This window comes from Gekko japonicus, unplaced genomic scaffold (assembly GCF_001447785.1).
Source record: "Gekko japonicus isolate JY-2015 unplaced genomic scaffold, Gekko_japonicus_V1.1 scaffold522, whole genome shotgun sequence".
Classification (NCBI taxonomy): domain Eukaryota; kingdom Metazoa; phylum Chordata; class Lepidosauria; order Squamata; family Gekkonidae; genus Gekko; species Gekko japonicus.
In genome coordinates, this window is record NW_015169790.1 from 581203 (window position 1) to 605266 (window position 24064).

Here is a 24064-nt window from a genome sequence, read left to right on the forward strand (position 1 = left end):
GCGCAAGGTCATAAGAACATAAGAGACGCCAATGTTGGATCAGGCCAAAGGCCCATCCAGTCCAACACTCTGTGTCACACAGGGGCCAGAAATGCCAGTGCCATCAGGAGGTCCACCAGTGGGGCCAGGATACTAGAAGCCCTCCCCCTGTTGTCCCCCCCCCCAAGAACCAAGAATACAGTGCATCACTTGCCCCAGACCGAGAGTTCCTATCTATACCCTGTGGCTAAGAGCCACAGATGGACCTCTGCTCCATATGCTTATCTAATTCCCTCTTGGAGCTGTCCATGCTTGTAGCCACTACCACCTCCTGTGGCAGTGAATTCCATGTGTTAAACACTCTTTGGGTGAAGACATACTTGTTTTTATGCATTCTAACCTGACTGCACAGCAATTTCATTGAGTGCCCACGACTTGGGTTCTTATATTGTGAGAAATGGAGAAAAGTACTTCTTTCTCTACCTGCTCTATCCCATGCATAATCTTGTAAACCTTGATCATGTCACCCCTCAGTTATTGTTTCTTCAAGCTAAAGAGCCCCAAGCGCTTTAACCTTTCTTCACAGGGAAAGTGTTCCAGCCCTTTTATCATTCGAGTTGCCCTTTTTCTGCACTTTTCCCAAGGCTATAATATCCTTTCTGAGGTGTGGTGTCCAGAACTGTACACAGTATTCCAAATGAGGTTGCACCATCGATTTATATAGGGGCATCATGATACTGCCTGATTTGTTTTCAGTTCCCTTCCTAATGATCCTGAGCATAGCGTTGGCCTTTTTATTGCAGTCGCACACTGTCTTGACATTTTCAGTGAGTTATCTACTATGACTCCAAGATCTCTCTCTTGGTCAGTCTACGTCAGTTCAGACCCCATCAACGTGATAGATCACAGAATCACAGAGTTGGAAGGGGCCATACAGGCCATCTAGTCCAACCTCAATGCAGGATTAGCTTAGAGCATCTCTGACAAGTGTTTGTCTTATCACACAGAAGTGGAGAGGTAATTAGAGAGTTAATTGAGTTGTAGAGTTATTTAATAATAATAACAACTTATTGGGGGCTAGTAGTTTCTTCTCCTAGTTCCTGTTTTGCTTGTCCCTTCCTTTGGTGCTAGCTGGATCTGCCACAGATCAGGAAAGAGATCAGGACTCTACCTACCTAGTTATCTGTGTGCCTGAAAGCTAAGTAAAGATTTTACGTCTTGAAAGACTCTTCAGCCGGTATAAATCCAATCTCCTCCTCCTCCTCCTCCTCCTTCTTGCTTTTTCCAATGCTATAATGCTATAATATCCTCTCTGAGGTGTGCTGACCAGAATTGTACACAGTATTCCAAATGAGGTCGTACCATAGATTCATACAGGGCCATTATGATACTAGCTGATTTGTTTTCAGTTCCCTTCCTAATAATCCCCAGCATAGCATATGCCTTTTTTATTGCCGTGGCACACTGAGTTGACATTCTCACTGGTCATTCTCTGCCAGTTCGGACCCCATCAATGTGTATTTATAGTTAGGATTATTGGTCCCAACGTGCATCACTTTGCACTTGACCACACTGAACCCCATTTGTCACGCTGACACCCACTCGCCCATCCTTGACAGATCCGTTTGGAGTGCTTCACAATCCTCCCTGGTTCCAACCACCCTGAACAATTTAGTATCATCCGCAAATTTAGCCACTTCACTACTTACTTGCAACTCCAAATCATTAATTAACAAGTTAAAAAGCATCATACCCAGTACTGAGCCCTGCAGTACCCACTGCTTACCATCCTCCACTGTGAAAATTGCCCATTTATACTCACTTTCTGTTTCCTATAAATTAGCCAGTTTTTGATCCACAAGAGGACTTGTCCCTTTATCCCATGACTATTGAGCTTACTTAAGAGCCTTTGATGAGGAGTTCTCTTTGAAATAATGCAAAGTGGGATGCATGTCTGTAGAGGTAAGATGGTGATGGTGAGAAGGAAGAAAAGCCAAAACTATTGCTGAAGCAGATGAAATTTTTAATAGAGTACAGCTAAGTTTTACTAACTCCTCACATAGTGATACATACTGGGTTGCCTCTGCGGGAACCTCTGGCTCTATGTCCGTCCCGTCCCCAAGCTTCTTTGTGTCCATATACTACCATTGCCCTTCCACTGGCCTTCTGGGACTCCTCTGGATCTGCTGTGGGCTTCTCCAAATCTACTTCAATATGTTTTCCTGAATGATAGTACCAAAAGCAGATCTGGGAAGCACAGATTTCCATAGCTCCTTGTGCCACATCTGGTTCCACATCCCGTCCCATTACTTCTTCCACTAGTCATTGCCCCTTAGCTCTGGCAGCCTTTTGGTGAGGATTTTTGGGTTCTTTTTAGAAATTATTGGTAGTACATATAAAACGATATAGAGAAATATCTATCACCAATAGTTTTTAAAACCCTGCAAAAAGCAAGTGGGGGGAAATAGATGGCAGGAGTGGAACCATGGTAAATCTCCACGTTAAGTCCCATTGCCTTTGCATCCACAGTTGGTAATGAGAGGGAAATGGGGACTTGCCCCCATGTGGAAGCAATTGCTATACAAAAGTGAAGCTAAGTAATACATTTTGCAAGGGGACTTTGAATGAAGGCAAGACTTTTGAAGACCTAAAATCAGCAAATACCATATTAAGAGATCAGGTTGTAACTGGAAATAGAGATCCAAAGCTGAATCTAGCACTGCACAGTATTTTTGTGAAGATACAGTGGGGGAGGGGAAATGTGCTACCCTGTGGTCCTTGGAAGTAGGGCAGAATGAAAATCGAGCACATTTAATAAGTAACTGAATGTTATTTCTGACCGTGACTCTCAATTTGCTGGACAGAAGTCAAAACATTTGGCAGGGACTCTAGGCTTCTGTATGTTACATCAGTCCTTAATTATCTACAATCAAAATGCTTTGTAGAAAATGAGGTTAAGATGGCAAAAATGGGTGCCAAAGGCTATAAATCAAGGGAGAAAAACCCTGTCTGGCATGGTTGAATTCCAAGCTGTTCATATGGACGGTCTCCAGTGTAATCTAAGAAATACACTTTCAACTAAACAGAGAGAAGGAACTTAGAGTGATTCTGCATGTAGCATTTGCTCCACATTTTCCCAGCTGAGAGGAAAAAGTGGGCTCAAAGCCACATTCAAATACCTCAGGACCAGTGTTCCCTCTAAGCTGAGTTAATGTGAGCTAGCTCACAGTTTTTTAGCCTCCAGCTCACAGATTTTTCTCTCAGCTCAGGAAGGATGGCTCCAGAGCAAACTAAATTACTGTAGTGTATCAAGTCCTGACAAGTCCAGACAAGTCCAGACATGTCCAGGGACAACCGTCTAGCTTCGCTCCAAGAAACAATGGACTATGCGGATCCAAGCCCGCTCCAATCAGGGGGCTAGGCTCCTGGATGAGAAGCCAATGGGACTCTCGGCCACTGTAAATAACCTATTGGGAAGTGGGGGGGTGTTTTGGATGGCGGTTTCTGGGGGAATATAAGCCGGCCTGTGAGCCGGCCAAAGTTGTCTTGTTCCTGATCGAATAAAGTACGCTTTGCTGAAATCACTCTCCGTCTGCGTACTTTTCACTGGCGACGAAGGTGGGATCCATCTCCCTCTGAACAGAGACCATGTTCCGGACATCGCCGTGAGCCGCCGCACCGAATTTGCCACCGCCACCAGCATCGAGCATCTTTGAGAAGCGCTGCTCACCGCACCGTTCCCTAGCTCCAAGCATCGCGCCGCTGACCCCGAGAGCAGCACCGCACCACAACACCAAGCCTTGCACCGCTGACCCCAAGAGCAGCACCGCACCGCTCTGCCATCGACGCCACTTGCCTCCATGGGAGTCGCCTCGCCACCGCACAGCTCCTTCCCTATGCTCACTAAGTCCTGCCGTTCCCGCCGTCACACCATGTGTAGCAGGAAGATGGCGGCCACCCAGGAAAGCATCGCTCCCTTCGATATCTCCCACCCCACACAATGGGAGACCTGGCTCGAGATCCTGAAGAACTATTTCGACTGCCACGACATTGTGGACCAGGGGAAGAAAAAAACTCATCTTCTTCAGCCGTGCGGTATGGACACCGTCTTGCTACTCAAGGACCTCATAGCACTGAAGAAGACCAAGGATGAGCCCTACCCCGTGCTGGTGAAAGCATTGACCGACCACCTCTCGCCGAAGCCCACAAAGTTTGCCGAGCGCATGGACTTTTGTGCGTGGGTCCAAGGGCCGGACGAGCTGGCCTCCGAGTTCTTGGCCGGGCTCAGGCGAGCAGCCACCAATCGTTCCTTTCCCCACCTAGCGGACACCTTGCTGACCCAGTTCCTTGTGGGTCTAAGGGAGCCCAAGCTCCGCAGGAGGCTGGTCTGCCAGGATGACCTGAACCTGGATAAAGCGATCCGGGAGGGGGGGGGCTGCGGAAACCACAGGGGTTCGCTTTACGGGACTTTAATAAGAACCCTGTGGAGATCCGGGGCTGGGGCAAGTTCCGGGTGGAGTTCCAGGACTTTAACGGCCCCTTAGAACTGCTAGTGGTGGAGAAACCACGCTCAAGCTTGCTGGGACTCTCATGGTTCGGCCCTCTGGGACTGTCGTTGCACAGGATCAACCAAGTCTGGTCCCAGTACTTTGGTGCCGTGTGCGCAGAATTTCCCCGAGTATTTGATGGCACCCTGGGGTGGTTTTTGGGACCCCCAATTTCCTTGGACCTGGACCCGGCTGTCCGCCCTATCCGCATTAAGGCCAGGCTACCGCCGATTGCAATGAAGCCTAAGATCGCCTGGTGGAATAAGGGGTCCTGGAACCGGTCGCGTCAGCCCAGTGGGAAACCCCCATAGTCACCCCGGTTAAGCCAAACGGGGAAGTACACATTTGTGCGGATTACAAATGCACGCTTAACAAAGCCCTGCAGGCTCATGCGTATCTGGTGCCAGTGGTGAGCCATGTGTTGGCCGCTTTAGCAGGGGGCCAGGTGTTTGGCAAATTGGACTTGGTCCAGGCATATCAATAATTGCCGGTTGATGCCACCACGGCCGAGGCTCAGACTATCATGACGCACAGGGGGGCTTTCAAGGTGCACCACCTCCAGTTCGGAGTCTCAGTCGCACCGGGTATATTTCAATCTTTTATGGATTCACTCCTAAAAGGTATCCCCGGAGTTCAGCCGTTTTTAGATGACATGCTGATCGTGGCCCCGGACCACTCGTCTTTCACCGACTGGCTGCGGGCTGTGTTACATCGCTTCGACACGGCGGGCCTCAAGGTCAAGTGGGAGAAGTGTCTGCTGGGGGTCCCTAGCGTGGAGTTTCTTGGGTTCGCGGTCGACGCCTCCGGCATCCACCCCACCATGGACAAAGTGAAAGCCATCACACACGCACCGCCCCCAAAATCTAAAGCGGAGCTGCAGGCTTTTCTGGGGCTATTGAACTTTTATCATTCCTTCTTGCCCCTCAAAGCTGCAGTTGCTGAGCCGCTCCACTGCCTCCTGGACAAATCGGCACCTTGGGTCTGGGGCCCGCCGCAAGCTGCAGCGTTCCAAGTGGTTAAGGACCTGCTGGTGTCAAATTCGGTCCTGGCGCATTTCAACGAGGCCCTCCCCATGGTGCTGGCTTGCGTAGCTTCGCCTTACGGGGGCGGGGCGGTCCTGGGACATCGGCTGCCGGACGGCCGCAAGGTCCCGGTTGCCTATTATTCACGGACTTTGTCGGCCGCTGAGCACAACTACGTGCAAATTGATAAAGAGGCCTTGGCTATTGTAGCGGGGGTGAAAAAAATTCACCACTATCTGTATGGACGCCCGTTCATGGTCCTCACGGACCATAAGCCGCTGTTGGGTCTCCTCACCCCCGACCGCCAAACCCCTCAGATGATCTCTCCCCAGGTGCTGCGCTGGTCTATTTTCATGGCAGGGTACACCTACACTCTCGTGCACCACCGTGGAAAAGCGACGGGGCATGCGGATGCCCTGAGCTGCCTGCACTGCCAGTCTGTGACCCTGATCCAGCCCCGGCCCACCTGGTCGCGTGGCTGGAGTCCCTCCCGGAGCAGCCGGTCCACGTCTCGGAGGTGGCTCGTTGCACCTCAAAGGACAAGCTTCTCAGTCAGGTCTTGGATTGGGTGGTGAGGCCAAAGAAGACACGGACCTGGCTCCCTTCGTGTCCCAGAAGGATGAACTGTCTGTCCACAAGGGGTGTGTACTGTGGGGAAGCCAGGTGGTCATCCCTAAGCCATTACGGGAACGAGTTCTAACAGCCCTGCACGAGGCACATCCAGGGGTGATGCGCATGAAAGCCTTGGCCCGGAGTTACGTCTGGTGGCCGGGGCTGGACAAAGACATTGAGGACATAGTAAAGAGGTGCCAGCCCTGCCAGACCTCTCGGCCAGAACCCCCTCGAGCCCCGGAAAGGGCCTGGGAATCCTCTCACTGTCCCTGGTCTAGGTTACACTTAGATTTTGGGGGATCTTTCTTTATACTGGTAGACTCTTACAGCAAGTGGATGGAGGTAGTCCCAGTAACCTCCACATCATCAAAAGCGGCCATCCGGGCAATGTGGCGGAACTTCAGCGCCCAGGGAATCCCCGACACGCTGGTCACGGACAACTGGACAGCTTTTACCTCAAGTGAGTTCCAGGACTTCACGAGATATTATGGTATCCGCCACGTCCGGTCGGCCCCATTTCATCCCGCAACCAACGGCCAGGCGGAACGGATGGTCCGCACAACGAAGGATGCCCTCTGCTGCCTGGACTCCTCAGATTGGGACTACAAACTGGCAGCTTTCCTGTTCGGCCAGCGCACAACGCCCCACACCACTACGGGGCGCAGTCCGGCAGAGCTACTTCTGGGCCGCCGCCTGGCAACCCAGTTGGATCGTCTGCACCCTGACCGGGCATTGACAGAGGCACCGGGCACGGAGATGCACAAGGAAGCCAGGGGTTTCTTCCCGGAAGATCCCGTGTACGCACTGAACTACGCCCGAGGGCCCGCCTGGATCCCGGCAAGAGTCATACGAGTTAAGGGCCCCCGATCGTATGAGGTCTCGTGTGAGGATGGCCAAGTTCTACACCGGCACATTGACCAGCTACACCACCGGATGATGCCATTAGACCCCAAGGACTCGGACATGGCCGAGGTTTCGGAGACCTCACACCAGGCCCAACTCCCGGTGGCCGACTCTCGGCCTCTACCCTTAGTTGAACCCGAGACACCTCTTCTGGAGGCACCAGGGATGCCGGTACCGCTGCCCCCAGTGCCTCTCCTGGTCAGCTCGCCTCCAAAGGCTCCTGGAGTAGAAACAGCAGCAGTCCCTGAACCTCGCCGCTCTACCTGCACCAGGAAGTTACCAGCCCACCTGAAGGACTTTGTCTGTGGGTGCATTGCGGACCAAGGGGGGAGGCGTGTAGTGTATCAAGTCCTGACAAGTCCAGACAAGTCCAGACATGTCCAGGGACAACCGTCTAGCTTCGCTCCAAGAAACAATGGACTATGCGGATCCTAGCCCGCTCCAATCAGGGGGCTAGGCTCCTGGCCGAGAAGCCAATGGGACTCTCAGCCACTGGAAATAACCTATTGGGAAGTGGGTGTGTGTTTTGGGTGGCGGTTTCTGGGGGAATATAAGCCAGCCTGCGAGCCAGCCAAAGTTGTCTTGTTCCTGATCGAATAAAGTACGCTTTGCTGAAATCACTCTCCGTCTGCGTACTTTTCATTTACAGAGTAGCCAAATACCTTGCTCACAACTTTAATGCCAGTAGCTCACAAAGTAGAATTTTTGCTCACATGACTCCATAGCTTAGAGGGAACATTGCTCAGGACAACGCCGCCGTACTGACTGCAAAGTCACCCCTGAACAGCCATAAAACAGCCATAAATCTATGCAGAAAGTACAATAAGATACCATAAAACCCGATAATCAAAGGAAGTGAAACCAGCATGCAATGCAGAGGAAGGTTCCAATGTGGGTTTCGTAAAACAACAGAGGATAAAGCCAATGCAGAATCAGCCATGGCTATCTTATAAATTATGGGATGAAAACTTATATCTTACAACTTTCAATAATTATAATTTGTTTGGGTGGGGAGCCAGAGAGGGAAAGGCTGCCATGGTCACCAGTGGCCCCATTGTCTGAGTCCAAGACCCAAATGGAGGCAAGCCAGCACCCGGTGTTGACTTATCTGGGCTGCCTCGGGTGATGTTGGGGAGGAGAGAGGCAGTTCAGGTGGCCCCTACTCCAGTGCTTCAGGTGGCCCCTACACAAGCCCAGTGGAGGCCAGCCAGCTGGGTGGGGCCTGGCCTCCACGCAGGTCAAGGCACAGGTGGGCCCAGCAGTAGGTCCCATGTCCCACAAGCCTACAGAAGCAGCTGAGGCCCAGAGCAGGAGCAGCCAAGCAGCTGTCGACTCTCCAAACCCATCCCCAGCCCAGATAGGGTTGAAATAGGTACCGGGGTGGGACTCTGCAGTCAGCCCAGGAATTTCCCAGCAGGGAAGGATGGGACAGCCCTGAAGGCAAGGCTGTGAGTCCTAGGAAAGGGGGGCTTGGGCTCAGGAGAGGGAGATAAAAGGAGGACTATGAATGGAGGTAGGGGAGGAAGCTAGGTGGATGCCAGGGCTGCTGCCAAGGGTGTTCCAGCCGAGAGAAGGACAACAGGGGTGAGCCAACCCCCTCACTTCTCTTTCTGAGACCTCCAAGGGACTCCAAGGGATGAAGACGTGACAGCCAAAGGTGGCGTGATCCGCAAGGGGCAGGTGGGGTGCCGCATAATTATTGACAGTCATGAAGATGCTGGTTGGGAACAGAAGGCACAAATCATCACAGTTGTAGTACCACAAAAAGTCATATTTCTAGATGCAATTGAAGACTCCTTCAACTTATTCCAGAAGTTAAAAAATGCAACTGAATGGTGTCCAGACATCCAAAGAACTACTCATTAAAAATCACTAGATACATAGGTAAAGGTGACGTGGATCAACCAAACCATGCCAAAACCTAATTGAATGATATTGACATATACATGCTATTGGTTTTTAAAATAATTATTTGTTTTTCAGTTTACAAACCAAAGGCTTACAATTATTCAATATAAAAAGGATATGTCAAATCAAGGACAACTTTGGAACCGGAAGTGGACTAGCGATGGCAGTCGCTCTCTCCAACCCTCGGAGGAGCGATTAGCACACCAGCGACATGGAGGGGTGCCACCTCAAGTGACACCTCCACGGAGCTCTTGGGAAGGGCTCCAAGCCAGAGGGCTTTTGAGGGTTAGCCTCTTCAACGACTATTTGCCGGAGAATAGAGGCTTCCCTCCGCCCTGACGGTCCGGTCGCTGAGTGGCCTTCGAGCACAAGCTAGTTCAACTGGGGCAAGCACGAGAGATCCAGCGGAATAACGATGATTGGGCGCGAGGTCTGAATGAATCCCGACAATGAACATGAGTTCTGTCGAGCAGACTGATTGTTAAGCAAATCCCCCCCCCCCGGGAAAGCGAAGAGCAGGGAGGGATGCCTCCTATGCACATAAAGAGTCAAGCGAAGCGAAGGGGGAGAGGGGGAAGCAAACAGTGATTTGTTTTGAGAGACTTAACTGAGTGCCTGCAGCGAAACGACTAGTCCTTCGAGCCTTTGCATAACGGTTAAAATTTGTAAACAAATTGGAAAAATGGCGGCGACACGAGGAAAGTTAAAACCAAAACCGGGTAGTCAGAGCCCAAGGCCAGAGGAGGGAACTAACGTCATGAAGCTGGTAGCGAATATGCTAGAGCAACTCGATGGTATTAACCAGCAGCTGACCTCGTTGAATCAAAACTTCGCTTTACAGCAGCGTCAGTTGGCAGAAACAGACAAGAAAGTGGAACAAGTAACAGAAAAAATAGTACAGATGGTTAACAAACAGAGTAATGGAAGCTGTAAAAAGTAAAAAGAATTCCTTTAAGCAGTGGAAAGCTAGTCACAGTTAGGCTGATAAAACGGAACACAGGCTATGGCAAATAAAATGCAAGTCTGAGGTCAGGCAGGCAAAAAGGGAATATGAGGAGCATATAGCAAAAAACGTAAAAACCAACAATAAAACTTTCTTCAAATACATTAGAAACAGGAAACCAGCCAGGGAGGCAGTGGGGCCCTTGGACGACCAAGGGGTAAAAGGAGTATTGAAGGATGATAGGGAAATGGCTGAGAAGCTAAACGCATTTTTTGCCTCCGTCTTCACTGTGGAAGATGAGAAGTGCTTGCCCACTCCAGAACCACTGATTTCAGGAGGGGTGTTGAAAGACCTGAGTCAGATTGAGGTGACGAGAGAGGAGGTCCTAAAACTGATAGACAACTTAAAAACTGAAAAATCACCAGGCCCAGATGGCATACATCCGAGAGTTCTGAAAGAACTCAAATGTGAACTTGTAGATCTCCTGACAAAGATATGTAATCTTTCCTTAAAATCTGCCTCCATTCCTGAGGATTGGAAGGTAGCAAATGTCACTCCCATCTTTAAAAAGGGTTCCAGAGGAGATCCGGGAAATTACAGGCCAGTCAGTCTGACGTCGATACCGGGTAAATTGGTGGAAACCATTATTAAGGAAAGAATTAGTAGGCACATAGATGAACAAAACCTATTGAGGCAGACTCAGCACGGTTTCTGTAAGGGAAGATCTTGTCTCACTAACCTGTTAGTGTTCTTTGAGGGGGTGAACAAACATGTGGACAAGGGGGATCCAATAGATATTATTTACCTTGACTTCCAGAAAGCTTTTGATAAAGTTCCTCATCAAAGGCTCCTAAGTAAGCTCAAAAATCATGGGATAGAAGGACAAGTCCTTTTATGGATCAAAAACTGGCTAGTTCATAGAAAACAGAGAGTGAGTGTAGGTGGGCAATTTTCTCAGTGGAGGGTGGTAAGCAGTGGGGTACCGCAGGGATCAGTACTTGGTCCACTGCTTTTTAACTTGTTCATTAATGATTTGGAGATGGGAGTAAGCAGTGAAGTGGCTAAATTTGCGGATGATACAAAGTTGTTCAGGGTGGTGAAAACCAGTGAGGATTGTGAGGCACTCCAAGGGGATCTGTCAAGGATGGGCGAGTGGGCGTCAACATGGCAAATGGGGTTCAATGTGGCCAAGTGCAAGGTGATGCACATTGGAGCCAAAAATCCTAAATATAAATACACATTGATGGGGTCTGAACTGGCAGAGACTGAGCAAGAGAGAGATCTTGGAGTTGTAGTGGATAACTCACTGAAAATGTCGAGACAGTGTGTGACTGCAATAAAGAAGGCCAATGCTATGCTGGGGATTATTAGGAAGGGTATTGAAAACAGATCAGCCAATATAATAATGCCCCTATATAAATCAATGGTGAGACCTCATTTGGAATACTGTGTGCAGTTCTGGGCACCACACCTTAAAAAGGATATTATAGCTTTGGAAAAAGTGCAGAAAAGGGCAACTCGAATGATAAAAGGGTTGGAACACTTTCCCTATGAGGAAAGGTTAAAGCGCTTAGGGCTCTTTAGCTTGGAGAAAAGACGACTGAGGGGTGACATGATCGAGGTTTATAAGATTATGCATGGGAAAGAGCAGGTAAAGAAAGAGGTACTTTTCTCCCTTTCTCACAATACAAGAACTCGTGGGCACTCCATGAAACTGCAGAGCGGTCGGGTTAGAACGGATAAAAGGAAGTACTTCTTCACCCAAAGAGTGATTAACACATGGAATTCACTGCCACAGGAAGTGGTGGGTGCTACAAGCATGGACGGCTTCAAAAGGGAATTAGATAAGCATATGGAGCAGAGGTCCATCAGTGGCTATTAGCCACAAGGTATAGCTAGGGGCTCTGGGGCAAGTGATGCTCTGTCTTCTTGGTGCTTGGGGGGGGGGTCAACAGTGGGAGGGCTTCTAATGTCCTGGCCCCACTGCTGGACCTCCTGATGGCACTGGTATTTCTGGCCACTGTGTGACACAGAGTGTTGGACTGGATGGGCCTTTGGCCTGATCCAACATTGGCGTCTCTTATGTTCTTATGTTCTTAAATGTAGGAGCAGGACCAGGGTACTTTAATCCATCAGGGAACTTCAAACCAACGGAATTCAGTACAGGTGGGGGATCCCCGAGGGTGTCATCTTTAAAATCAACGATAAAAGAGAGAAGATTGATTCAATTTTTAAAGCCAAGGCATTCTTGAGACGCCAGCTGGGAACGGGGGAAGAATCTAAGGAGGAAGAAACGAAGTCAAGTGACTCAGCAACCTCTGGATCGGACGAGGACTATGCAGTTGAAGCGGCTACAGGTGCAACGAAAACTGTGTATGATTTTAGAGACAGAAAGCCAAAGTAAGGGCAGAAGGACTCTGAAAATTGCTCTTTGAAGAAATGAAGATGCTCAGAGAGGCTTCTCAAGACAACTAATTTACTAACATAGAAGCAGTGCAAAGCAAGAACTCTACAAGTATATTGTCTTATTAACAAGTGTAATACTAACATTTAGTTTAACTGGGATATGATCTCTCACTCTTGGGTTTTTAGTTAGTGTGGGTATCTTTCCTTTATCCATAGATGTAGTCCCTTTCCAATTTTTTCTTTGTAGTTTTGTAGTCTATTAAAAAACAATAAAAATACCCCTCCGGGGGTTTCAAAGAAAAATAAATCAAGGACAACTTTGACTTCATCTGTTCAAATTAAGCTGAATGCATATAACTGATATCATTATCCAATTTTTGGCTGCAACTCAAACAGGCTAAAAATGTATGTTCATCGTATGCTTCTTTTTTCACTCAAGTGTAGGCAAAACCTCTCTTCTCCTTCGATATGTTCACAAAACATTTCACGAGGACTATCAAACCACCCTAGGAGCCAGTGTCTTGTATAAGATGGTGATGGTGGACAGCACCCCACTCAAGCTGCAGGTGAGATGAGCCTCACATTAGATCTCCTGCCCTGTGGCTATTAGGGTTGCCAACTCCGGGTTGGGAAGTACCTGGAGATTTTGAGCGTGGAGCCTGAGGAAGGCAGGGTTTGGGAAGGGGGAGACTTCAGTGGGGTATAATGCCATAGAGCCTACCTTCCAAAGCAGCCATTTTCTCCAGGTGATCTGATCTCTGTCACCTGGAGATCAGTCATAATCCCAGGAGATCTACACCCTCTGGAGGTTGACAGCCCTAATGATTATGCCAAAGGTCTGTGGCCTGGCCATACTTTCGCCACTGAGTGGATTGAAAATGTAGGTGTTAGTATTTAGTGTGATCATTCAACCTGTCTGTATACTCATTATCAGTTATTGTGAGATACAAAAATCAAGATTCAGATTTCTTAAGGCCAACCAAAATAACACAACATGGTGTGGAAGCTTTGTGGTTCTCAACAACTACTTTGTGACGGTGTTCTTTGACCTTTCCCCAGCTGCAACTGAGTGGATTGAAAATGTAGGTGTTAGTATTTAGTGTGATCATTCAACCTGTCTGTATACTCATTATCAGTTATTGTGAGATACAAAAATCAAGATTCAGATTTCTTAAGGCCAACCAAAATAACACAACATGGTGTGGAAGCTTTGTGGTTCTCAACAACTTGCACAATGTGTTGTGTCATTTTGACTTAATAAAAACAATTACATGGATTTGGGTTTTGGGTTTTGGGTTTTGCTATGATAGTTCCTCTGGAATCCCTGTGCTTAAGCCTTTGCAAATCTCTCCGAAGCTGATTCTATCTGCTAACTAAACCTTTAAGCCAGTTCCTGTACTGTCTTGCTTAATGAGGTACCGTAAAAAATAGAGGCTTCCCTGTGAGTTTCAACATACCCTCCCCCCCTTCCTGTGGCTACTGTGGCACCTACTACTGTTCACACATCCTCTTTATGCCAGTTTTCTCATGAGTGCAGGAAAAAGAACAAGGAAATCTCTGCTAGAGACATTTTCCTTTTTTGTGTCCTTTGATCTTGGCCGCTTTTCCTTAATCTTCTCTCTGACTCTCAGTGTTAGCCACAAAACGTAGAATAATGTTAACAGTAGGCAAGAAGACTTTGAGAGGGCTGCCTTTTTGACAGAAAAAGGGGACTCTAGCCATGATCCCCTGTAGTGGCTGTCACAACTACTGAAGATGCACAAAGACTTGTTGACTCTCCCTATATACAAAACATAATATGGACAGGCCTAGAATTGTATCCCTTTGCCTTGCATGATGGCTCATCTGTTATGGCTCTGAAGTTGCTAATGCATGTATGTTCACACTCTTTGTAGATTTGGGACACTGGAGGACAGGAACGGTTCCGATCCATGGTATCAACATTTTATAAAGGCTCAGACGGCTGTGTGCTGGCCTTTGATGTCACGGACAGAGATTCCTTTGAGTCCCTGAATTACTGGAGGAAAGACTTTCTGCAGAAGGTGGTTCCTGCAGAGCAAAGCTTCCCCATGGTTGTTCTGGGGAATAAAATTGATTTAAAAGAACAAGAGGTAAGAAAAGGAAGTATGAGGAATGGTGGAAAGCTGCAGGATATAAGAGCTCTAAACTTACTTGGAAACTGCAGATCAGAATTGGACTGAGGTGTTCCCCACATTATAACACTTTGTGAGAAATACTCTTATCACAATAGGTGACTTTCATGTTCCCCCCATTGCTTCACATTTCCCTAACTTATACCATTGATTTCAAAGGAATACAAATGTAAGTAACATCCATAGATTAAGGCCAGAGACTTTTCAGAGAACAGGGTTAGGGTTGCCAGGCCCCTCCCTGGCAACTGGCAGGGGATGGGGGGGCTTATCAGGAGAAAGAGGAAGGCCCAGAACATGTTGCTGGGGTTGCATAGGAAGTGACATCATTATGCTTCAATGTGGCTGTGACACTCTGGTATTTGGGGGAAAACTCTATGGCAAAAACGGTTTTTACCATAGAGTTTTTGCCCAAATACCAGAGCGTTGCCCAGACATCATTGGCATGATGATGTCATTTCCTGCACAATGACAGCAATATTGCCTGGGCCTTCCTCTTTGTCCTGATAAGTCCCACTGCTGGCCAGCTGATCAGTGGCTGGGCAGTAGGGCCTGGCAGCAGGGGATCCCCAACTCCACCGGGGGTCTGGCAACCCTAGATCAGGTATGCTGAATCAGAACAAGCCACACAAGAACTGGGGGGATCTCCATACTGATGTTTTCTATTCCAGTCCTGAGACTGGGATTCAGAATTATTTGTGCATGCAGCACAGTCCTGTTACCCAGTTTCTGCTCTTCAGTGCTTCCCAACACACACACACACACACACTTCCACACTTATAGTATAAATATTCATCAATAAAACATGTAGACAGCTACTATCTGGAAGGTCCTACATTGGAATTGTTTGTTTTTTTAAAAGAAGAAAGAATTATATGTTCATATTTGCATCTTCTTTAGAAATGTAAATGTCCATTCAACTAAAAATGAATCAGTCCACAAGCCAATGCTCCCTCTAAGCAGTTGAGTCTTGTAAGAAAAAATTCTACTTTGGGCTTCCGGTCTAGCTAAGATGGAGGACTGAAGCGTTTCGCAATCGTGCGAAGCGAGCGACGGCCACTTTTGACAGTTTGGGCAATATACAGCCCAACGCATCACTCCCCAGCGAGGGGGGGGGACAAGCAGGCAGCAGCGCCCTAGAGGGAGTGTGAGGTTGGCGTAATCCATGAAAATATGGATCACATTAGAGGAAGCAATTTACAGAACTCCTTACTAACTTATTAACAGAGTAGGACTGTATATGAGCGATAGCAGTCAAAAGCAAGCAAAAAGAATCAGATCTTTTCAATCTAAACTTGCAGAATACAAGTTTCTGAGTTACTTTTTTAAAAAACCACCATATTCTTCAATCTTTGCAGGTCATAATTAAAGAACTGGCTTGCTAAATACTTTTGACAGCTTCTCCTGCATTCATTTGCTTGCTGGTCAGGAACAAAAGCTCATTCATGTGGGTAACATAATTAAGTCTATGGATTAGCATAGCCAATTATGATGTTGCAATAGGCCCTGGCCTGATAGTAGATGCTGAGAACCATTCAGAACTCCTGAAACTTCTGATAGTTTTGCTTCTTCCCAAATAATCTGAATACTGAAAAAAGACTGTAGCTCTCCCACAACTAAACAGTCTAGGAGTTTTCAGTACAGAAAAATGACAGCTAAGGGGAGAAATAATAGAGGTTTATAAAATTATGCATGGTGTAGAAAAAGTGGATAGAGAAAGCCCTTTCTCCATCTCCCATAATACTAGAACTTGGATGTACCCAATTAGATTGTTGGCAAACAGGTTCAAGAAAGACAAAAGGAAATACTGCTTTACTCAGTGAGTAATTAAAGTGTGGAATTGACCACCACTGGAGGTAGTGATGGCCATAAGCAAAGATAGCTTTGGTTATACAGATTTATGGAGGAGAGGTCTATCAATGGCCACTAGCCATGGTGAGTGAAAGGAGCCTCCATCTAGACAGACAACAAACCTCTGAATACCAGTGCCAGGAGGCAGCATCCGGGGAGGGCCTTAGCCTCTATACCCAGTTTGTTTGGCCCTCCAAAGTAACTGGTTGACAGCTATGTGAAACAGTATGCTGGACTAGATGGGCCACTGGTCTGATTCAACAGACTCTTCTTATGTTCTTACTTTCTAATTAACACATTTGACCCAATGGCTACTTTCACAGCTGGAGACCCCAACAGCACCATACTATGGACCTTGCCTTTTCAAGAGGACCACAGCAATCGCTAGAGTAGCTAAACAACATTGCCCTAGCAGGCACTCCTACGACTGGCAAATTGTTGTGGAGTAGCCCTCCTAGTTGTAGCTGGAGTTGTGGGTAAACAGCAGCTCCTGTTCCAAGTAGCCCGGGACCGATTTCCCACAAGCTGCTGCTCCGCGTGTGCTCTTCCCTTTGCCCCAATTGTATGTGTCAACTTCACACTATGTTCTGCGCAGCCGCATTTTGCCCCCACCTTCGCCCGATTTCGCCCGATTTCCCCCGCATTTTGCCCCCACCTTCGCCCGATTTCCCCCGCGGGGGGAATTGGGCGAAGCTGTGGGGCAAAATGCGGCCGCACAGCACATAGTGTGAAATTGACACGTATGATTGGGGCAAAGGGAAGAGTGAGCATGGAGCAGCAGCTTGTGGGAAATCGGTCTGAGTTTACAAGCCATCTGATTTAATGGAAGGCAGTTCCTAAGACCCACATACTCGCACCATCATGTACCTTTGTTTCTACCCCTTCAGAGGCTGTGTACTCATTCTGCTTATCATAGGTACACATGCCTTCAGAAATACAGTTGTTTGCCACTTTTTAAAAGCTATGTTGTACACACATCCTGAGACAGGGCCATAGTATGCAGGCAGTACATGTAACATCATATCTAAGAATTATTTTCAAACAAGGTTTTTGATTTGGGACACTACCACCTAAAGAATGAGAGCTTCTTTATAGAGTAAGAATATTTCTGATTAAAAAAGAAATATATGCCAGCTGGTGTTCCCACACTAAGTCATAGTGCTCCAAATGCCACCCATCTGACTTGCCTAGTTCTATCCGCCCAGTTCTCCCTGCTCACCTTATAGATTTTTCGTAGTCACTCTCACCCTTCTACTTCAGTGCTTACTATGAACATGGCAGGGTACCTGGATATGACCCTATTCTACAGCGAAGCTAGTTTTCCTTATGTTCTGTGGGGATAGGGAATGGGAATATTGAGAGTAATGACATGCAAAAGTAATGGCACCCATGGATTCAGGTCCTTCCTGGCCTCCCTTTTCCTAGAGCAATCTCCTAAATGGCTTCCCTGCTGTTGGAAGCTATGGGACATATGAAGAAGAGCACTGCTGGATCAGACCAATAATCCATCTAGTCCAGCATCCTGTCCCCTTGCGAAAAAACTATGTGATCTGGTGGGGGCTGCAGTGAGAAGGGGGAACTAAGTAGGCTCTGCCCTTGCGCCAGCATAATTTCTTGAACAAGTGGAGATTACAGAAAAGGAAAGGGAGAGCAATTTCATCCAAGTGTAAATAACAAGGGTAAATAATAACTGTAAATAACAACTTACACCAACCTTATTCCAAACGACTTCTTTTACCTGGACTTCAGGTAGATTGAAATCTTACAGACTTGATTGGCTGGGAAGTGCCTTTTTTAGGCAATCAGAGAAAGGATAAAGATACTCAGCCACAGGGAGTAGAGTGCAGTAATGCAGAAATGCCAATTTGATGTGCAAAAGTGATGGCCCAATTCACAGATGAGGATTAGTCAGCAGGATAATAACGATTTCCCCCTGCAGCTTTAGCACTTAACCAGGGCCAGGAAGAGCTGCTGAGAGTGTCAGACATAGGAAGTCCCTAATGTCACATATCAGTAAAGCAGTTTCTAATAAAGCTGAAGTTCTGAACGATTTGGCCAAACTTAGAATGGCAATCAAAGAAAGCAATATAAACTGAACAAAAACATTATGTAGCTAAAGTTCACTGTTTATGGCAGTCATCTGATCAAATGCTTTCTCCTCTTGTCTGACAGGTATCCAAGGAGGAAGCTTCATTATGGTGCTTGAAGAAGAACATTGCCTATTTTGAAGTTAGTGCCAAAGATGATATCAATGTAGTGCAAGCCTTTGAGACCTTATCAAGGCAAGCACTCTCAAGGGTAGGTAGCACTACTATCTGTAAGCAATAGAGATAATGTATTGATGCTGTTGATGATGATCGTCTGTGTTCGTTGCACTACAACATTTCTCCTGTATTTTCCTGACCCCCCCACACCCACAATTTCCCTCCTCTGCCAACAGAGGAGGTGTTCAGGTTTTTTTTTTTTAAATGGTTATTAACAAACATATAACTATAGTGTTAAGCAATGACTATCTCTATAGCAACATATTGCTATAAGAACATAAGAGAAGCCAATGTTGGATCAGGCCAATGGCCCATCTAGTCCAACACTCTGTCACACAGTGGCCAAAAATACCATTAAGCATTAAGCAAAGCAAGATGGGGAGGTAGCAAAGAATCTAAATGAATTATTTGCATCTGTGTTCACTATGGAAAGTGTGAGACATATACCCATGTCACTGTTTTCATGAAAGGAGTCTGAAGAACTGATGAGAGATGAAGTTCTAGACCTACCGGGAAATTAAAAACCGGTAAGTCTTCAGAACCCAAGAGTTCTCAGGGAACTCAAATATGATATTGTTGATTTACTAACCAGTATATGTAACTTTACACTAAAATCAGCCACTCTACTAGAAGACTAGAGAGTAGCAAATGTTACACCAGTTTTAAAAAAGGATGGGAACCATGAAATTACAGGTCAGTTAGTCTAACATTTTCCCAGACAAATTAGTTGAAACAGTAATCGAATATAGAATTATTAGGCACATAGAAGAATAAAGCCTGCTGAGGGAAAATCAACATAGCTTCTTCAAAGGTAAGTCTAAAACCAACTGTGAAGAGCTCCAGGAGAATCTCCACAAATTGGGTTAATGGGTACTACCAATGTGGCCCTGCTAGATCAGACCAGTGACCCATCTAGTCCAGCATTCTATCTCACACAGTGGCCAACCAGTTCCTCTGGAGGTCCAACAACAGGGCAATAGAGGCCAAGGTCTTCCCCTGATGTTGTCTCCTGGCACTGGGATTTGGGGATTTACTGCATCTGCATGTAGAGTTTCCTTTTAGTCACTATGGCCAGTAAGCACTGATAGACCTCCATGAATCTAGCTAATCCCCTTTTAAAGTCATCTATGCCTGTGGCCATCACTACATCATCTGGCAGTGAATTCCACATTTTAATCATTCATTGCATAAAGCAGTATTTCCTTTTGTCCATCCTGAATCTACTGCCCATCAGCTTCTGTGGATGCCTTTGAGATCTAGTGTTTCGGGAGAGGGACAAAAAGCTCTCTCTGCCCACTCTCTCTACTCCATGCTGCAATTTTATACTCCATACTCCATTTTTTTTGTATATGTGCTCCCCCCCATCTCTTTTTTAAATTAAGAAGTCCTAGACTCTTCAGCGTTTCCTTATAGGAAAGGTGCTCTAAGGTAGATGGGAATGGTATCACATAAATATTTTAATAAAAATGAGGGTGGCATTCAATGATAATGTTGAGTGCTTTGGAGGTGGTAGGCTGGAAAAGTTAAGATCCGCTGTTTTAAATCGCAACATGTGGAGCACATAATGCCCTCTTGTGGTCATTACAGTAAATCCAAGATAGACGAAGTTTTGGTTTTCACTACTTTGTGATTTAGTCAGGTTTTTTAGCGTGTGCATTGCCACCCACGTTCTAACTTGCATGCAGTTCAGGTCTACTCAGAATGATAGGAATAAATATATGCATTTGTTTTTATATACCGTAAGTGTATGGTCACATTTTGAAAGTTGCAGATTACAATTGGATTGAGAGACCATGATAAAGCCTTTTAAAATAGGGGTGTGTGTGTTTGAGATAAGAAGAATTAGCACTAACACATGAAGGTAGATTTCGGGTGTATATTATTGCAAAAGGCATAAGAATGGATTCTCATAAAATCAATGTATATTTCTAATAACATAGCAAATGAGAATGGAAACCACTGCATTAAAGCTGTTGTTTGCCCATCGAAGTATTCTCTTTGGGTTTGATTTATTTAAAAGTATGTTGAGTGAGATTACTGTCTCTGGCCACAAGGTGTTGCCCTCTGGTCAGTCTGTGAAGCTCAATAGTTGAATGAAGTTGAATATTTGGTCATTATTTGACCTGTTGTCAAGGAAAACTGGCAAAAGTACCAGGCAGGTGTGTGTTTTTTTAATTAAAATGTAAAATTTAAAAATTAAAAATGAACATACACTTATAATACTGGAAAACATATAAAGGCAAATGCTGTTATTGAACTTTTTCCTTCAAAATGATAGTAACGAAATCCACTTTTCAGTTAATATTGGTTTGTAAACTAAAAAGACCTCCCATCTACCCAAACAGTCCAAATGCTGAGTATGCTCATTTCGCTCAAGGAAGCAGTAAAAGTTGAGGGCAGTTGCATGTCATTTATGGCAGGGGCAGAGAAAAATGGGCTTGCTCAAACTTCTAGCAGTTGTAGCCCTTTGGTCTGGATGCACGATATACCCATCATGCCTTGCTTATGAGCTTTCCACATGCAAGTGGATGATCACTGTTCACGTTCTGGCCTACACAGATCTCTGGGCAAAGTCACTTTTTGTCTTCTTAGTTCATGTTGGTTTATATATTTCTTGTAGTACCGAGGGACCATCGAGAGCTATCTCACAGATTCTATTAAGCTTATTCCTGAAGATGAGCCCAGAAAGAAATGCTGCTGACATGTTGTTTGGAAAGATGGAATATTTTCACTCAGGGAACAGCTACAGTTGTTGGACATTCCCATGCCTCTCAAGGATGGACAAATACTTACATCAACCACATCCCAGCAGAAGCAGAAAAATCTGGATTACATTGGCCCAGCCCTCATCCTTCCTGCTCCGGTTGCCTTCTCATTCCCGTCTTTCAAAGTGCCTCCATGAAATGACCAGGTTAATTTACCAGACTGAAGACTCTCTTTCTGATCTCTGGTTAATGCTGTTTCCCATCTCTTCTTGTTGCATGTTAACAATTCAGGCAAAGTCTTGTTGATTTCCACATAGCTCAGCCTTTTGGTGCTTGAGTTGCCTACACAGTGCCTAACAGCACAACATGATATGGCATAAGTAGAACTCACAGTACCCTCCTTTGAAAAGAATGTGAGTTGATTTTGCAATTCTGACATAAATGTTTGTTCATCATACAAAAACTTGTTTGTAACACTAGTGAGAGCCTGAAGTCACCAGTATAGTTGCAGGTCTTTTAAAATAATCATTATTTGAAGAATAGAGAGTTGCCTAGTTGCCAGAATGCAAACCAAAGAATTAAAAGTTTTTGGGTCCAGTTCCAGTGTCAATTCAAGAAGACATTGTAAATTCATTTATTACATTAAAGTCTGCAGTTTTTCCTGGTCCCATTTTATCATGCACACACAAGAGAAGAGCATTTCTGCCATTCATATCTGTGATGCATCACATTTCTACCACTATTAGCAGAAATAGTGTAAATCACACCTCCTCAGATGCATGATTATTTGTGCAGTGGCAAGCAGCACACCTAAAATCAAAAACATGACATGCAACAGGACAAATGATAGAGCACCTTCAGTTTCCTCATTTGTACAATGGGGACAATTTCCACCTCTCAGGGGTATTCTGCAAAGTACAAAGGCAATAACAAATGTTACAGAAGATTTTTTGGAGAAAATTATTTCAAATCTTAAGTCACTTCCAGATAGCAGCATTGCTCTGTTTTGCATCTCACACTACAGTGTTTGTTTTTCTATGCACATAACATAATTCCCCATTTCACTTATATGGTTTCCCCTGCTTTTCTCTGTTCTTTCTGAAACCTGCTTTGGCATAATCTTTGGGGCAAGATTGTAGTCAAAGCAGGTTTGCCCACCATGCGGGAAAGTATGGATTTTTAAAGCTCGCTGCCCACATCAGTACCACTTCCCCTTCCACTGACCATTATCTCCACCCTGGGCCCCCAGCAGACTTTTTGCTGGCTGAAAAAAATGGGAATAGCTATTGTGACATATTACCAATGGCGGATAGTGGGAGTGTGAATGCTCCATCACCGTCATGAATGCCTGTGCATTCTCAGTGACAAGGAATGCAGGATGGTCACCGCAGTTCTATCATTTCACAGATTTTGCAGAACAAAAATTTTCACAATGGCATTCTTATAAAGGTATTACAACTGTGGTATAATGGAACAGCTTTAAAAGGGAATAGATATGTAGTCTGTTGCATTATGGTATATCATGTCTTAGACAGGGTATTTGTTTTGTTTTGGGTTTTTTGCAATGTTGTCCAGTTCTGTAGTCATAATTCTGAAGCATTGTTTATTGGATGTTTTATGCTGTTTGATTGAATTGTTTTTATATTTTGTAATTCACCTTGAGTCTCAGTGAAAATGGCAGCCGATAAATAAAGTTAGTTGATTAATTAACATTGCTCAGGGGGTCTTGTAGAGCTCTAGCAAGCTTTCCTAGGAAAAATGCTCAAAAACATGTCTTGGCATTGGTAACTGACAACCACAGGAGAAGGGAAATTACTCAGAGCAATTTAGTGCTTAAAGCCTTTCCAGTGCCTGCAGTACATTAGCCTATCAGAGCATAATCCCACAGATCCTAAAATTTGCAAGCACAGCCCAACACAAGCCTACGTTTGTATGTGTGTGTGTGTATACACTGTTGGAAGACAAGGATTTTTTATGCTGTCTCTTAACACTAGCGGGAGAGACAAATGCAGATTTGACCTTAGTCTCAAATTACAGAGGAAGACTACATGTTAGCCGAATTGCTCTTTAGGAGAGACAATTGGAACAGTTTATTAATCGGGATTCAGGTCAATGTATATGGAGGATGGGCTGCACCCCTACGTTCCCAATGAAGAGACAGAAACAGGAATAAAATTCTCTTTAGTTTACTGAATATCAAGCAAAGCACGCAATATCACACACACACACAAGAACTAAGTGAAAACAGAGAGATTTGGTAAAGCACTTTCGCATTAGCAGGTTATCGTTAGTGGGAGATATTTAACTCAGGCGATGCGTGGCTCCTAAAGCTTCCAGCAGGAGGTATTAGGGAGGGAAGGAAAATGTAAATAGGAGGAGCGAGTGTAATCAGACCAGCTGAGAACACGTGTATCACCCTAGCTGCAGACTAAGGTGTAAAAGTGAGGCAAGGGTTGGGGATAGGAAGCTGGATTTGAGGGGGAACAGCAGACAGGCAGAGGTCGTAGGTAAAAGGGAGGATGAACTGGCTGCTTGCGAGCAAGAGGGGGTGGGCTCAGGCGGCTTACACCAGGTGGCCCTAACCTACAGGTCTGGGATTGGCTAAGGGGTCAATTTCCAGTCTATTGATTAACTAAACCGTTGGTACCTGGGCGGGGGAGAAGAGGTACGTGCGGCGGCAACAGTAGCGCTGACTCATCGCTAGCCATGTGGATTCTCCATGTGGACTGGACTTCCATAAAAGTCTGTCGGAGGGGGAATTCTGAAATAAGCCT

The 24064-nt window shown here is 45.9% G+C and overlaps 1 protein-coding gene across 3 annotated transcripts in view; it reads left to right on the forward strand.

Annotated features, from left to right (window-relative positions):
• Nucleotides 1-22874, forward strand: part of RAB7B (RAB7B, member RAS oncogene family) — a 45037-nt gene extending 22163 nt beyond the window's left edge. For all 3 annotated transcript variants that reach the window (XM_015417012.1, XM_015417011.1, XM_015417013.1), the window contains 4 exons: nucleotides 12760-12886; nucleotides 14216-14431; nucleotides 18494-18619; nucleotides 21206-22874. In XM_015417012.1, coding sequence (XP_015272498.1) covers nucleotides 12760-12886; nucleotides 14216-14431; nucleotides 18494-18619; nucleotides 21206-21286 — 550 coding nt within the window. In that variant the 3' untranslated portion in view covers nucleotides 21287-22874. The remainder of the gene's footprint in view (nucleotides 1-12759; nucleotides 12887-14215; nucleotides 14432-18493; nucleotides 18620-21205) is intronic.
• The last annotated feature ends 1190 nt before the right edge of the window (nucleotides 22875-24064 follow it).